The sequence below is a fragment of the Electrona antarctica genome (genome assembly GCF_951216825.1).
Source record: "Electrona antarctica genome assembly, chromosome: 7".
Classification (NCBI taxonomy): domain Eukaryota; kingdom Metazoa; phylum Chordata; class Actinopteri; order Myctophiformes; family Myctophidae; genus Electrona; species Electrona antarctica.
Genome location: NC_136812.1, coordinates 39031594 through 39046970, shown reverse-complemented (window position 1 = coordinate 39046970; position 15377 = coordinate 39031594). Strand labels below are relative to the sequence as shown.

General features: G+C 41.7%; 2 protein-coding genes across 3 annotated transcripts in view; one reads left to right on the top strand and one right to left on the bottom strand.

Moving 5' to 3' along the window:
- The first annotated feature begins 1158 nt into the window (after window positions 1-1158).
- Window positions 1159-11510, top strand: LOC306925862 (LIM/homeobox protein Lhx8). Of its 2 annotated transcripts, XM_079504998.1 has the most exons (9): window positions 1159-1297; window positions 1939-2019; window positions 2366-2542; window positions 2877-2998; window positions 3387-3607; window positions 4114-4217; window positions 6583-6678; window positions 8227-8416; window positions 11331-11510. In XM_079504998.1, exons 1-9 carry the CDS (start codon window positions 1220-1222, stop codon window positions 11408-11410), a joined length of 1149 nt encoding a protein of 382 aa, XP_079361124.1. In that variant the 5' UTR covers window positions 1159-1219; the 3' UTR covers window positions 11411-11510. The 2 variants fall into 2 exon arrangements, with proteins under 2 accessions (XP_079361124.1, XP_079361125.1); XM_079504999.1 differs by lacking the exon at window positions 1939-2019 and having other exon boundaries at window positions 11331-11509.
- Window positions 11511-12203: 693 nt separating this feature from the next.
- slc44a5b (solute carrier family 44 member 5b) overlaps window positions 12204-15377 on the bottom strand; it is a 63903-nt gene continuing 60729 nt past the window's right edge. Inside the window, exon 22 of the mRNA XM_079506048.1 lies at window positions 12204-15350. Coding sequence (XP_079362174.1) covers window positions 15241-15350 — 110 coding nt within the window. The 3' untranslated portion in view covers window positions 12204-15240. The remainder of the gene's footprint in view (window positions 15351-15377) is intronic.

Here is a 15377-nt window from a genome sequence, read left to right as displayed (position 1 = left end):
ATTCTTGCACGCATGGTTTTGTTGCTTTGATTATTGCTAATCCAGGAATTTCTATTATTCCCACTGGCACTCACGTTGTAAATAAAAAAAATAAAAAGAGGAAGAAAAAAAAGGTTTTGTATTGCTAATTTGCATGTGGACTGAAATTTAAAGTGCTCTGTGATTTGCAAATATAGTTCAGATTCAGAATCCAGGAGTTTGAACAGTGTGTAAATTTAACTCTGTGATGGACCTGCTGTGTGCATGAAAGATATGCAAGACATGTTAATTATTTCATATTGGCAAAACATTTAGGCCTACTAAACAAAAAATATATATATTTTTGGTGTATGTAGAACTGTGGTAAGTAGGCTAATTAAAATATGCAAAAAAAATGGAGGAAAGACACGACGTAAACTTTATCTGCATGTTGTGCCATATAGGCCTATATAATATAGGTTTTAGGCTATAATATAATATAATATAATAATATAATTCTCAAATTGTGCACAGGCTATAGGTGGCTATAGCAAATAAGCATAAACACGTTTTCCGTTCAATCATGATAATTGACTGGTATCGGGATATCCATGCACGTTGACATGGAACATATAGGCTATTATGGGCCGCCTATCACTGTAGGCCTATAGGCCTATAATATTAAAATAAATATGCTATAGCAGCTGGGCCTAATACACACACAGAACAGTATTTTTTGGCAACCCATGGAAATCAAAAAGCCAGTGTTGTGTATAGCCTTACAGTGAAAAGCCTGGAAGGCCATATTTTATAGGTAAGAGATTGTGACTTTTACAGGCTATAAAGTTGCACCACCTGACACTATCAAGATTAGAATGTGACCGTAAGCGAATGTCAATGGAAGATTAACGAAATTGCACGGAAACGTTTTTTTAACCGTTTCAAATGAAGACAGACAGACCTATAGGCTATAGCCTACGTGTGTGTCCGGGTCCTTCTCTGAAAAAAGGCAAGAAAGGAAAAAGAAAACATGATAGGCTACAGTAGCATATTTTAAAGGGAGGCGCGGCCACATCAGGACAGGGAAATATGAACTATGATCCGCCCTGGCTGCAGTAAAACCTGCAGGCTCTCAGATAAACACATCAACACCGACGTTGAACCGAAAGTAACACTTTATCGAACGCTTTTTAGTTTTTAGTTTTTTAACTGCTCATTTGTTTTTGGACTTGGGGCTTGTTCAACAGGACTCGGGACCGACATGCGCTGGAAACGCGAAATAAAAGTAGAATGTTGCAATGTTGATGAAAATGGATCCGTGTTATTGTCCGACGACGTGGTGAGTAGCGTATACAATAATACATGTCTACATGCTATTTGGAATATTTTGGTTGGACTTATTTTCTCAATTAGTAGATGTCAGTCAAGCTCAGGCTATAGCCAGCTAAATTAAGTATCTCCCACACAGGCGCAGAGCTGTGTTTTCACAAAATCTAAAGAAATGTCGCCGAAAGATTAGCCCTTACAGAATATTCAGCAATTAAAGCTCAAGTAGTTAATGAGACCTGTTCACCTTTTGGCAGCCCAGGGCTGACGTTTGTGTCGAACTTTGTCTTTTTAATTGCCGTTATTAAATACATCAATTCTCTTTCGCGTCGACTTATGGTTGGTTTTTGATTGGCATGTGAAATTGATGTGTTGGGGTTTTAACCGTTGCACTGAGCACTGCTGCATCACTTAATGCAGATCTCAAGAACATAATGCGCATTGGATAACTATTACCTCAAGTGGGGAGGCTGTTTTTTTTAAGTAATGACTATCTTCTTCCCCCTTTAAATGCCCTTTCCCATAATCGGTGGGGCTGTTGTCATGGTGAAAACTGAAAGGCATGATGATATTTATGGGATGTGGCAATAAGAGGACTTGAAGGCAGCTGCGGAGTGACTGACAGACTAAACCCCTCTTCTCACCACCATATAGCTTCTCGTCATGTGTGAAGATTGCAAAGGGGACGAAGAGCTGCTCAGAAAATGTATTGAGGACAGGAGAGGAAATATTATGGTAATACAAATAAAAACTTTGTTGTAGATTATTGATTTATATATACTCAAATGGCAGACTAATCATTACGCATAGCTATATGTAAAGGCCTATACCATCTGTGAAATGTGTTTGTGGCCAGGCAAAACTTTTAATGTCCTAAAAAAAATATAGAACTAAAACTTAAAAACAAAACAGAACAAATGTTCCCAGACGGCTGCCATATATCTACTGACACGGTGGCGTCGACACACGAAGGATAAACATGGATGTGTGCGCGGAGGAGTGTGCATGTCTGTCTGTCTGCATGGTGCGTCCCGTACGGTGCGTAGTTGCCTAACCGCAGGTATGATGATGGTCCCCGCAGGGCGCACCGCCGCTGGAAGCGGCTCTGCACGATGAAGACTCGTCGTGCTCACGCGGCTCGTGCGCGTCGTCGCTGCGGGCCATGCAGCAGCAGCAGCCCGCCGCCGCATGCACGCTGCTCGGCAGGACGGTGTGCGCGAGCTGCAACGACGAGATCGTGGACAAATATTTATTAAAGGTAATTTGAGTTTATGTTGTTTGAATATTTTGTGTGTCTGTGTGTGTGTGCCGACGGCAAAGGCGCAGCGCTGGGGGTCCGATTAATACTGCCAATCTTCTGTCTCTTTATTTGTGCATTTATTATGTTGCAACTGACATGCCCGTTAATCACTCGATTACGCACGCACGCACACGCACACACGCGCGCGCGCTCACACACACACACACACACACACACACACACACACACACACACACACACACACACACACACACACACACACACACACACACACGCACGCACGTCTATGTAGTTTTTTGACTGACTTGCTAATTGTCTTCTTTTCGTTTAGGTTAACGACTTGTGCTGGCATGTACGCTGTCTCTCGTGCAGCGTGTGCCAGACTTCACTTGGCAGTCAGACCAGTTGTTACATCAAAGAAAGAGAGGTTTTCTGCAAACTGGATTACTTCAGGTATAACGTTTAAGCCTCTCTAGAGCTATACATCAAACCCATGACAACTGCTGAACAGGCCAATTCGAAACTATCCAAAACAAATTGATAGATTTATACCCGCCTATTATAGACTTACAGTATAGGCCCCAAGTAGGCCTATAGCTTATAATTATAAATGGAACAATTACGAAATAAATAAAAACATGCACACAAATGTTAATAAACAACAATAATTATTAATGTTATTAGGCCATATTATATTATTTGTATCATTGCTATTATAGTTATTATATTATAGTATATTTTTCAACTTATATTTATTATTACAAGTGTGTTTTTTATTATTATTATTTGTGTTGTTTTTCTGGTTTTGTAAAGTAGGCCCTACAACTTGTCTTCATTGCAGAAGATATGGCACATGGTGCGCGTGCTGCGGCCGAACCATCCACTCCACAGACTGGGTGCGCAGGGCGAAGGGCAGCGTCTACCACCTGGCCTGCTTCGCCTGCTTCAGCTGCAAGAGACAGCTGTCCACCGGGGAGGAGTTCGCTCTGGTCGAGGACAAGGTGCTGTGCCGAGTCCACTACGACTGCATGGTGGACAACCTCAAACGCGCCATGGAGAAAGGTGCAGAGCACAGTTAGATTAGAGAGTAGCCTATGGGTTACAAAATAATGTAATATGAGTTAGAGTAACAATACAGGCCACAGGTGTGCCTGGCATCGTTGTTTTTTTTGTGTATAGCCTGTTTGAATATCTAAACATGTCACAGAGGGTAGAAGGACCAGTTTAATTGTTACTAATTAGGCTAATTGGTTAACACGCCTTACATTTACCCTACTCAATTCGTCTAATTGATGCAAACTAAATGTATAGCTTTTTGTTTTGTGCGCTTTATAGGACTGGCGCCTTAGCTCCTCAAAGCGTAAATGTTTATATAACCTTAAACCTATTGTTCTAATATTCCGTGCAAGCAGCCTATAGGCCTATAGAATAATTCTTCATAATTGCACTGTTATTTCTTCGATTAAAATGCTTTCAGTGAGCCAACTCAAAATAGCTCTTCATGGATGAAATGCTTAACTGTTAGATTTGTTTTCACGAGAGACGTGTACCGTGCTTTCTTCTGCCAGGAAACAGTGTTAATGTGGAGGGGGCCATGCCAACCGAACAGGAGCTCAACCAGCCGAAGCCGTCAAAGAGAGCCCGGACCAGCTTCACCGCCGACCAGCTACAGGTCTGTCAGTGTCCGCTTATAGGCTATATTGTCTGGACTCTGGACTGTCTGTATCATTGGTTTTCATCCTTTTCAGGCCATGATGACCCCCCAAAATAAACATATTTGAACTTGGGACCCCCACCCTAGCACTTGGAATTGTATCCTATAGGAATTTAATTGACATTGAGGCATTATACATTTTGTTTGATCATCATCATAGATGGTCCCCACTGCAAAATGTGTTAATAATATAGCATCAGCTTAAACACTACAAGCTCACAACACATAGTAATGCCAGAAAAGAAAAAAAAGTAAAATATTTTTAAAACATTTAAAAAAAACATTTTAACAAATCATGTAGCCTATATGGACCTTGGCACAACATATTTTCAGATTCAGCCAAATAAATATCAATTCGGGCATCCATGACATCCCTGACTGAAAAAAACACAGAATAAATCTTTAAAATTAATGTTTCCTCTCATCAATATTTTTCTGTAAGTTTTACTTTTTATAATGTAGGCTATGTTAAAGGTAATACAAAGTATTTATTTGACCAATTTAACGCAATGTCAATAATTTATGGACAGACAATTATTCGTCTCTTTTTTGCCTTTTATAACAAATCACTAAAATATTGTAGTCTCTATTATTACATAAAATCTACAATCCATTTAGTCTTACTTGATACCTTTTGAATGTGATATTTCCATTGTCCCAAAAAGTTACAATACAGGATTATATGCTCTGTTTAAGTTTAATTTCACAACTAAGTAAGGAATAACGGTGTACTTGAATCTGTAGTGTACATATACTAAATGTATATAGGTTGGGTCTCACAAGACACATTGGAGATGGATAATGAACAATAACTACACTATGGCAAGAATTTGTTCCATACTGAGGAAATCTTAGTCAGTCTCTTGGTACATTTATTCTAATAACAATGAATGAAGTTAAAGGACCACGTCGCCCATTTTCAACCTAATGGTCATTATGTGGTGGCACCATTTCTGTCTACTCGCTCTTTGTCTCAGAAGAGCATGCACTGGGAAACCACACTGACATCATTGGTAGTCAGGTTTGGAACGCTTTTTATTTTGTATGGTCCCGTGGTCATACACATGTCGCATGTAGATAGCCTATATACAGCCAAGGAAGGTTTAATAAAAAAAATATATATAGAAATGTAGTAATATAGCAACAAGTAAAAAGATGAAGAAGGTATTATGAAGATATAAAATGGAAGACTGGTCTGGCCATCTGTACTTGGACTAACCCCCTTCCTTCTTTCTTTTCTTTCTCTTTCTGGAAACAATCAAAATGATGGAGCTTGTGCAAAAACGTATTTCACCCACTGATTTAGACAGCAGGCTAAATAGCGGTAATACGGATAAAAATAGCCAATCTACAGTTAATATGAGCAATATAGACGGTGAAACATTTGTATGACGTTAAACAGACCTCTAATTTACATCCCCATAATCAAAAGTGCCAGAGCGAGTGAACAGGAGTCAATAATCTACGGACAGAACAAAGTCGTACGATTTGTCACACACGTTACCGCAGTGAAATTTGTTCTCCGCATTTGACCCATCTCTTAGAGCGGTGAGCCACAGCCAAGGAGTGGTGAGCTGCAGCCGTGCCGCGCTCGGGAATCATTTGATTAGTAGATTTGACCCCCCAATCCAACCCTTGATGCTGAGTGCCAAGCAGGGAGGCATTGGGTCCCATTTTTACAGTCTTTGGTATGACCCGGCCGGGGATCGAACCCCGACCTCCCAGTTTCAGGGCGGACACTCTAACCACAATGCCACTGTCTGGACGCATAATGTCTGCTAGCATATAGGACTGCCGAGTCATTCTGTCTTGTGTTGAGGAGTGAATAAGGGCAGATGCACACCGAGTCCGTTTGATTCAAACTGTTCCCGAATACGATTGCCTGGTCCCCGACTCCCCGCTGGCCATGATTCACATTGGCCTTGATTCTTCTGAGTACCCTTCATTCAACTGTATTCAATGCTTTCACATTACATGGATCCGTATCCGAGTACACTACTACCTCCATGCGATCCCGGGAATGGTTGGGTGATCTGCTCCAGGGAACGCTACGCAGCATTCACATTACCACAACATCTGCCATAGTGTGAATCTGCCCTTAGAGTCAATGATTCATGAGATGCTACTCAGCCCGGCTGGCTCATTATAGCGGGGTAGTGGCTGGTGGGAAGTGAACATTTTAAAACAAAATACAAACAAAACACAAATGTATTTGTGACTTCATACATGATGTTTGTGAGTATGATGAAAGACCAGGTAACTTTATCTTAATTAACCTGCACAGCCTGATTCCATTTCCATGTCATCCTCTCTCCCTGTCCAGGTGATGCAGGCCCAGTTTTCCCAGGACAACAACCCTGATGCTCAGACACTGCAAAAACTAGCAGAGCAGACAGGCCTCAGTAGGAGGGTCATACAGGTTGGTGACAGACAGACTTGTATTGAAGTACCGTAGTAAGGGTTCGGTGAAGCGTCACCCAGGGTAAATGAAATACAGTACGTCTTGAAAAGAAGAAGGGGAAAAACTTCAGCAACACACTCAGAGACTGTTGAAAAACAACTTTATTTTGAAACAGATGCTGTTAGGCATATGGCATTCATCAAGGACATAACCCTTTGAAAAAACATTGTTTTTCTACAGTACAAAGTGTTGTTGTCTTTGAACAGCCAAAGGCAGGAGACAATGTTTTCGCTCCTGTCCGTCCGTACGTGTGTCCATGTGAACAGCTAATCTCCGGCCGACCGAGCTCATGAAACGGTGTATGCACACTTCCAGTAGGCCAAGGAAGAACCTCCAGCCCAAATTTGGCAAACCGGCCTCATGGTGACACTATAACAGCCGATTCACATTTTGGCCTATAACTCTTGGTCATACAATCAAAATCACACCAATTGGTAGTACTCATTATCTCTCTCTAGTCAGGTGTATGAGCCAGATTTTTCCAAATTCTATTCAAATTGGAATAGAATGAGTGCCTTTCAAAGTTTGCAGGCCCTGGATAGGCAAGCCGGCCTGGCGGATACCTGTGCTCCGAGGCACACACTTTTATAGTTTAATTTATTTCAATGAATATGTGAGAATTCAGTATTCATGCAGTCAAGCACTGACAATTTGTTATTGGTCTGCATTTCATACCGAGCAATCTTCGTTCCTATTCCTATAAGGTCACGGATTCAAGCAGCTAAAATGAGTTTTCTCAGACGGGTGGCTGGCATATCCCTTAGAGATAGCGTAAGAAGTTCAGTCACGCGAGAGAGACTCGGAGTGGAGCCGCTGCTTCTTCACTGGAAAGGAGCCAGCTAGCTTAGGTGGTTTCGGCATCTAGTACCGATGCCTCCCGAGTGTCTCCCTAGGGAGGTCCTCGATGTACGTCCCACTGGAAGGAGACCCCCGGGCAGACCAAGAATCAGATGGAGGAATTATATTTCCAAACTGGCCTTGGATTGCCTCGGGATCCCCCAGAATGAAGTTACTAATGTTGCTCTGGAGAGGGAAGTCTGGAGCTCTCTGGTGGAGCCCCCACAACCCAACCATGGATAAGCGGTTGAAGATGGATGGATGGATGCAGTTCATTGGCGTCTTTTAAGTGCTTTAGAATGAGCATTACATTCAACCATGACATAGGCAGTGCCAAAGGTTCCAACCTGTTGATCGGTTGGTTGCAGTTAGGTGTATGTCTTGCACTTCCGGCTCTAGCAGTGGGTCTACCTGAGGAGCTAATGCCGTCCCATGTCGTCCTATCAAACCATTTAAGACTAGACATAAGCATGATAATGTTTAGTTACTGGTTCAATTCAAATTGATTTACTGATAATGAACTGACCCTATAGCAGTGGCTCAGGAGGAAGTGAAGGGGTTGACTGAGAATCTGAAGGATTTTGAGTAGATCCCAGCTCCTCGCCTCGCAAAAGTCAACGAAGACATCATAAAAACACCCAGCGTGAACAATTCTCTCCTGTGACTCAGGTGTGGTTCCAGAACTGCAGAGCTCGTCATAAGAAACACGTGAGCCCCGGCCACACCTCCATTACCTCCATAAATTCTCTGCATCCCAGCCGTCTCTCCCAACCAACACCAACACCAGAGGAGCTTCAGTACACTGGCTATGGTGGGCCGGAGGGATCCATGCTCTCTGCACTGCACACATTCATAGACGGTAAACACACTCTTTTATAAATAGTGCTTTTCATTTAATTTTTGTATAGACGAGCAGAAATAGGCTCCCCTCTCTTTATGTCTCTCTGTGTCTCTGTCTATGACGGTACAGTCTCTCTCGCCCTCTCCCTATATCAATTAAATTCTATATATTATAAGAAAATAAATAAATAAATGTTTACAGTGCCAAAGCAAATGTGGAACAAAACAGTCTCACTACGAGTGCCTCTCTCCCCCTCCCTCCCTATGGACATCTCATCTCACACAACAGAAACCAGTGCAAGCTAAAGTATTTGTCGTGTGCAGCTTGTGGAAAAGTGGAGATATTTGACTAAACACACGTTTTCGGCCTGAACTTTCAAATGTATATGAAACTAGAGAACAATATCTGACCCCAAGTCTTAGGAATTCTTTATTGCGCGAGTACACACACTGTGCGGAGCAGATTTACGCCGCACATGTCACGAGCGGAGGGGACCGATCTATGGCTGTGTATTGGGAATACATGAAATGTATGTACAATCACAGACCTTCTAGGGCTACTGCCCAGTGGGCACCAGCGTCTTGGGGGTTTAAATGACCATGGTGTATCCAGCTTTGTCGAGCATCTATACGAACACAATAGGGTATATGCGCAGCAGCCATTTTGGAAAGAACTCTTCCTCGTTCCGGGCAAGGACTATCTAAAGAGGACGAGAAGCGGTGGACGCCATGTTGCTCCATGGAAGGACCTGGGTAATCAAATGTCGTTCTGTACTTGTATGGAATGACAATAAAACTCCTTGAGAAACATGCGCAGTTGAGACCAGGAAGTTACATTTTTTACACATTTGTGCATGTACAACTTCCTGGTCTCAACTGCGCATGTTTCTTTCCTTCCAGGGAGCAACATGGCGTCCACTGTACGGTCTTCGCTTCTCGTCCTCTTTAGATAGTCCTTGGTTCCGGGCAAGGAAGCTTTGAGAAGGAAGCGAAGTGGTCACGTGACTGGGCTGCGCCATGACACTTTCATGGACACTTAGTTTCATGGGAGCCAAACTCACACCGGAAGTGCAATGAATACATGGCAGTGAATGGAGCCGGCTGGACCAGCTCATAACAAACATTATTTATTAACAATTGAGACCTTTGTCATATAATCGTTCAGGAATATAAAAGACATATCACAGGTTGTTTTCTAATCACTTACTTTTCGATGTGCACAGAGTGCAGTAGTGCAAAGTATATAATTTTATCTGAGGATCTAAACAGCAGCAGGTATCGTTTCTGGCTCCGAAGTATCGCGAGATTTGGCTGACAGACAGGAAACGGTGGGAAGTATCGCGATACTTAGTACGTTCAGAAAGGTACTGCTCTTTAGATACCATACCTCTATAAAAATTACATAGTGTACACATCGAAAAGCAACACAGCAGACAAATAATGTGTTACATGTCTTCTGTTATTTTCCAGAAGTGATTAATTTACAAAAGGTCTCAGTCATTCATAAATAATGTTTGTTCATGAGCTGGTCACTGAGCTCTCATTGGCTCCAGTGCATTATGCCAAACTTCCAGGTAGTTTGGCTCCCATGAAAGTGTCATGGCGCAGCCCAATCACGTGACCACTTCTCTTCCTTCTCAAAGCTTCCTTGGTTCCGGGCAGAGTTATAATATCTAGAGAGCGGATGAGGAGCGACAGCCCCGCCACCCGCTATTGATTTCAATGGAAGTTCCTCAGTGGCGTTTGAAACACTCGGAAGACTGCCGGAAGTACCATTATAACTCTGTCTCGAGTGAGCGGAAGTTGATAGTAAGTGGTCTCAAATTTGAGGTCAGGGTTGATGCACTTTACACACCTGACGTCACTGAAAGTCTGTCCACCTCCATGAACGTCTGCGCACTGCAGTTCCAGCTTTGGCCAGTAGTGTAGCGGCAGCTTCAATGTTGACCAGCTGTTCTGTGGGCTTGCTTCCAGGCCCCTTTCCTACTTCCACACAGGTGCTACCGATGATACTAAGCCATTGAGATGCATGTTAAATGACAGGATTTCTCCATATAAATAATCGGATCATTTCAGTAGCAAGAGTAGCAAAATATCTTCTAAATCTAGTCAACAAGGCCTGCAGACTGCAGTATGCTAGATATGCACTGGATAAATGTGCATGACATTATTTCAATAAACTAGAAATATGAGGAAATGTTAGAGGGAGAAACAGTATCCAACTCAATCAACTTTAACACCATCTGACAGGAGTTTTCATGTAATGTAATTGGTGGCCTCATTAAGTGGCCTCATTAAGTGGTGAATGAGGCCTTATTCAGGCCCTATGAGACACAGACTGAGTAGAAAAACATTGTGGTATTTTATCATGAACATTAGTGAGGACCAATTATATGAAGATAGGTTGAAAAGTGGTGAAGTGGTCTCCACACTGGCATGATATAATGAGAAAGTATAGGATCAGAGCCGGATTTACCTTGCTGAGGGCCCCCGGGCTGGAGCAAATTTGAGAGGCCCCCTTGGGGCGCGCGGCGGTGCCGTGTGTCCTGCGAAAAAAAGTGGGCTATTTTGTTTTCATTTTGGGGTACCCAGGCCCCTAAAAAGAGAGGCAGGCAGGCAGGCAGGCAGGCAGAAGCTCTCAATGGTTTAACCATAATACAACTAAATACAATAACTATACACACATTTCACTTGAATTGGATTTCAATTCAGCCCCCGGGCTGCAGCCCACCCTAGCCCAACGGTAAGTCCGGCTCTGACAACACGTGTGAGGAGAGGAATCAATTGGCATGACGACTAAATTGGAGAGAGAAAGGGGTAAAACAAAAAGCAAAAAAAGAAATAAAAGGATAGATTTGTATCTGCAGCTTAGTGTAAAGACGACAGGAATGTGTGTGAGGTTTTACTGACAAGTATGCTGTCTGTCTTCACAGTACACTCTCCTCCTTCCATGCTGTTCCAGCCTATGCTGCCTCCACACACCCTGACCTCTCTGCCCATGTCCCATGCCTGAACACACCGTAGAACAGTGAACAGTGAACAGACGCCATCAGCAGTTCTGAACATCTTCTGGCCCAGACCACCCCCCACCCAGTTGTCAAACACTCTTTCTTGAGCTATTGGAACATTTGAGTACCACAGACGAAAAACAGTCTTAAGTCCAAATTTCATTCTGACCCCTCCACGAAAAGGCCTCATTGTCCTGAACACTTATCTATCATTTATACATTATGGATCAATAGTGTGGACTTAAACTGTTTTTCGTCTGTGGCATTTTATAACTCACATTCATTTAATTAATTGTTATGTTATGGATGGCAGTAACTAAATTCTGATCATAAATGTATACTGTATTTTGTGGAAATGGAAAAGATCTGTGTACCCCATCGGAATCCGGGATAGAGCATTATATAACACACTATAATGCATTATAAACATACTTTAATGTTTCTTGGTGTGCTTGACAATGCAGTGCTACTGGGGGGGAATGCGACTGCCATTTGGAAAATAATGTTGACTGAGTATGAAGATGAATGTGAAATATGTTTCACATTGTTTGTATAATATCAGTGTTTGAATATTGCGCTTTAATTTATTTATTGTACGTATTTGAGATGTCTGTTTTGAAAATAAATGTCTAATTTAAGAAAATCATGGGAATTCAATCAGAGCTAAACATGCAACAAAATGTATCCAATGACAGGTGAAACAAGTGTTTAACCATTAGACCACACACAATACATGATCAAAATCTGCTTGAACAAGTCGTTACAAAATGATTAATGGTGAGATGCAAATAGTAGAAATACTCACTTTATTTAGAAAGTAGATTGTGCAACATTGTCATTTAAAGCTTCATATAGTAACACATGCAACCTGTACTGCACAAATTAAAAAAATATATAGCCAAACTGTTTACACTAAATGTATAGCTTTGAACAGGAGAGCACAGTTCACTTAGACTCTGAAGTATCATTCTGTTTTCTGTCTTTTGGCAGTGTAGGTTTTTTTTTAAGGTTAGGCTTCTAAATATTTAACTTTCAAGATGTTGTGGTAAGGAAACTGATGCACATTCTAACCAAGTTAGAGAATTCACTTGTGTCTACTTGTTGACTGTGGTTGACCAAAGGAATCCAGTTCTCCAACATGAAAGGGAGGGGGGAAGGCACACGAAAACACTGTTTTTACTTCACTTATCAGATCGAAGGTCTCCTGCTTCATGGGGGATAAAAACAATATCTGAGCTGCATGCATAGAAAGATACAAAGCTCTGCTTGCCTTTTCAACATATAAGTAAATTGAGACATGAACTACATAGAATACGAATCAAAGTATGTTACATACATTATAATGTATGTAACACTACACAGTGCAAGCTTCATTGTTCTTTCCCTTTTCACATGTGCCAAACCACTTTACTTTTATTGAGCAGTAAAGGTGTACTGGTTTGAGCATGTGTGAGCGTGCTGTGCTACAAAGGGGGCACAATACATGTACACCTGACAGTGATGTCACCCTGAGGTAGCCTGGCACAGTGGTGGCATTCTCTCAGACCCTTTGACTAAGACATCATAGGACAAACACTCAGCTGGCAGAGTGGAGACAAATATGAGTCATTGATTAGAAGCACACAATACACGCCATGATGTAAGCAAGAATAAATGCTATTCACTTCATTTCAAGTTCTTCTTGAACTTTGTTTCCACAAAGTAACAAAACCTAAACAATGCAACACTGTTAAAACAGTGGTTCGATTTCTCACAGGCTGCGCACTCTAATGGGGTTCTACAGGTTCTCCTGTCCGTCCATACAGAAGTTACACTATCTATGGTTCCTCCGCATGAATTACACCTCCCCACTGGTGACTCCATGTGTATCGGAGGAGAGGCGGTTGTCCACACCCCTCCTGAAGACCAAAAAGTAGGGGTTGACACAGTGACACAGACTACATATAGGACAAATTCTTATTGTGGGGGTGGTGAAAGAAACAAAGACAGTTAAATACATTTTAGGAGAGCAAAAACGGACTGGTTGGTCCCAGTTCAGCTCAGATCAGAGATGGCCCTTCCCTGCCAGCTTCCCATGTGTGAACAGTAACACAGCCTGACTGTGTTCCTTTGGAGCCCCTGGCCAAGCCAGACGAACCGTGGAGGAATCCAACCCTAGTCTCCATGGTGGTTGAGCAGTTCTAAATCTGCCCTTGAATAGATGGCTAGAATCAAAACATAATTTGCGTCCCCAGCACACCAGCTGTGAACTGCTCTAAAATAGAGGATACAGTCAGTAAAAGTGCTTGCTTTTGTAGCACAAATACATAACACAAGTTATTGTTTTAAAAAAAAGTACACTTTGTTGTAAATCTTCCCATTTTGTGCCATTTCATTGTGTAAGAGAAGGAGATACTTCTTTTCAAATGGTAGGCCTATAAATCTTAGTTTGACAATAAAACATTTTCAAGGATTACCTGAATTCTGGCTTTGGAATTGTACTGTACCATCCTGAACATTGAAACTCAAAGACAATTTAACTTAACATAAATACCGTAGTCAGTCTATTTAATAGACAGATTCTCAAATAGTTTCTCCCTCATTGATCATCTGAAAATACACAAAATCATATATAGTGCATTGTACTAGATTGAGTGTTTATGAAAGAAGGTCTCGTGTGGCCACTGGCACTGCCTCCTACAATTTGCAAATGTGGAATAGTTGTCTGGCTACACAAGACTAGACAGAAGGCCAACCCAAATTGTTACAAAATAACTAGTATAATTGAATAATAAAAAGACTGTTACAAAAACACAAATACGGTAGTCACTTAATAAGTAGGAAGGAATTGCTAGACCAAGTGACAGGAAGGCCATCATAATAGAGACATGGCAGTAACTTTTATCTGGAGGTTGACAACACAACCATAAAAGACTAAGGGGAGAAATATGAATGTGTACCTTTGGTATGAGCAAAACAAATTAAGAAATACTTTTTAATATACATCCACCCTCAGCTCTCATTTCTGGACCTTCCATTTGTGAAATACCAGTCTATGGTACAAAGAGACCTCAATCACTTATACCATGGCTAATTCCTTTGTTGAGTTTCACAATAAATAATAATAAAAACATTAAATCTACGAATCTAAACTAGTGTCCAGTAAGACACAATTACACTCTCTGTGAGTAAGGCACTGTATATTGAAGCACTTAAATTGCTGTGCCATTGTGCATTTGACAGTAATTTGGTATTAGAACACTGGACAGTGTGGAAACTATGCTTCTCAATATGAGACATGAGGTTGACCACTTTAGCCCTATTTTATACTTCGTAATACTATGATGTTGAGGCAGAATTACACTTTCGGACCATGTACGCCTATAAAAGACATGCCCCAAATACGGACACCAGGTTCAACGGCTATAACCACAGTGCATGGTGATAATGGGGACGGTGCAGTTCATGGCAAAGCTCATTCAAACAGTAGAACATTCTTGTATCTTCACAAACTATGCCACTGACTTCTGGATAACTCAGGTGCCACCAAGTGGCATAATGTTTTAACTACAAGAGTTGGGTGCTCAACTGCTCATCTGGGATTGTGTGTAATGTGCATGTGTGATGACACAGATCATGCTCCCAGGGATTATCATACAGAAGCACCAGCAACAGGAGAATAATGGTGAACCATATGAGCTGTATGTGGGTCAACATTGGAGACTCTTATTTGCAATTCGTTACTAACAATCTGTACATTATAAATTGGTTTGCTGTGCCACTACCAAACACAGATTACAAGTGGCAAGTACCATGCTTTGGTGACCTTTTCTCTCCTCCGGCTGCCATCTTTCTTCTATCTTCTCCCCTTCTTTTTGCTGTTCTTCTTGTTCAGAATGTTCTTCAAGGATTTGCTCATGTAGTATGGTCTGGAAGCTGAACCGTTGTTTGTCTCCAGGTCCACCACTAGGGGGCAGTAGCAGTTCAAGGTTA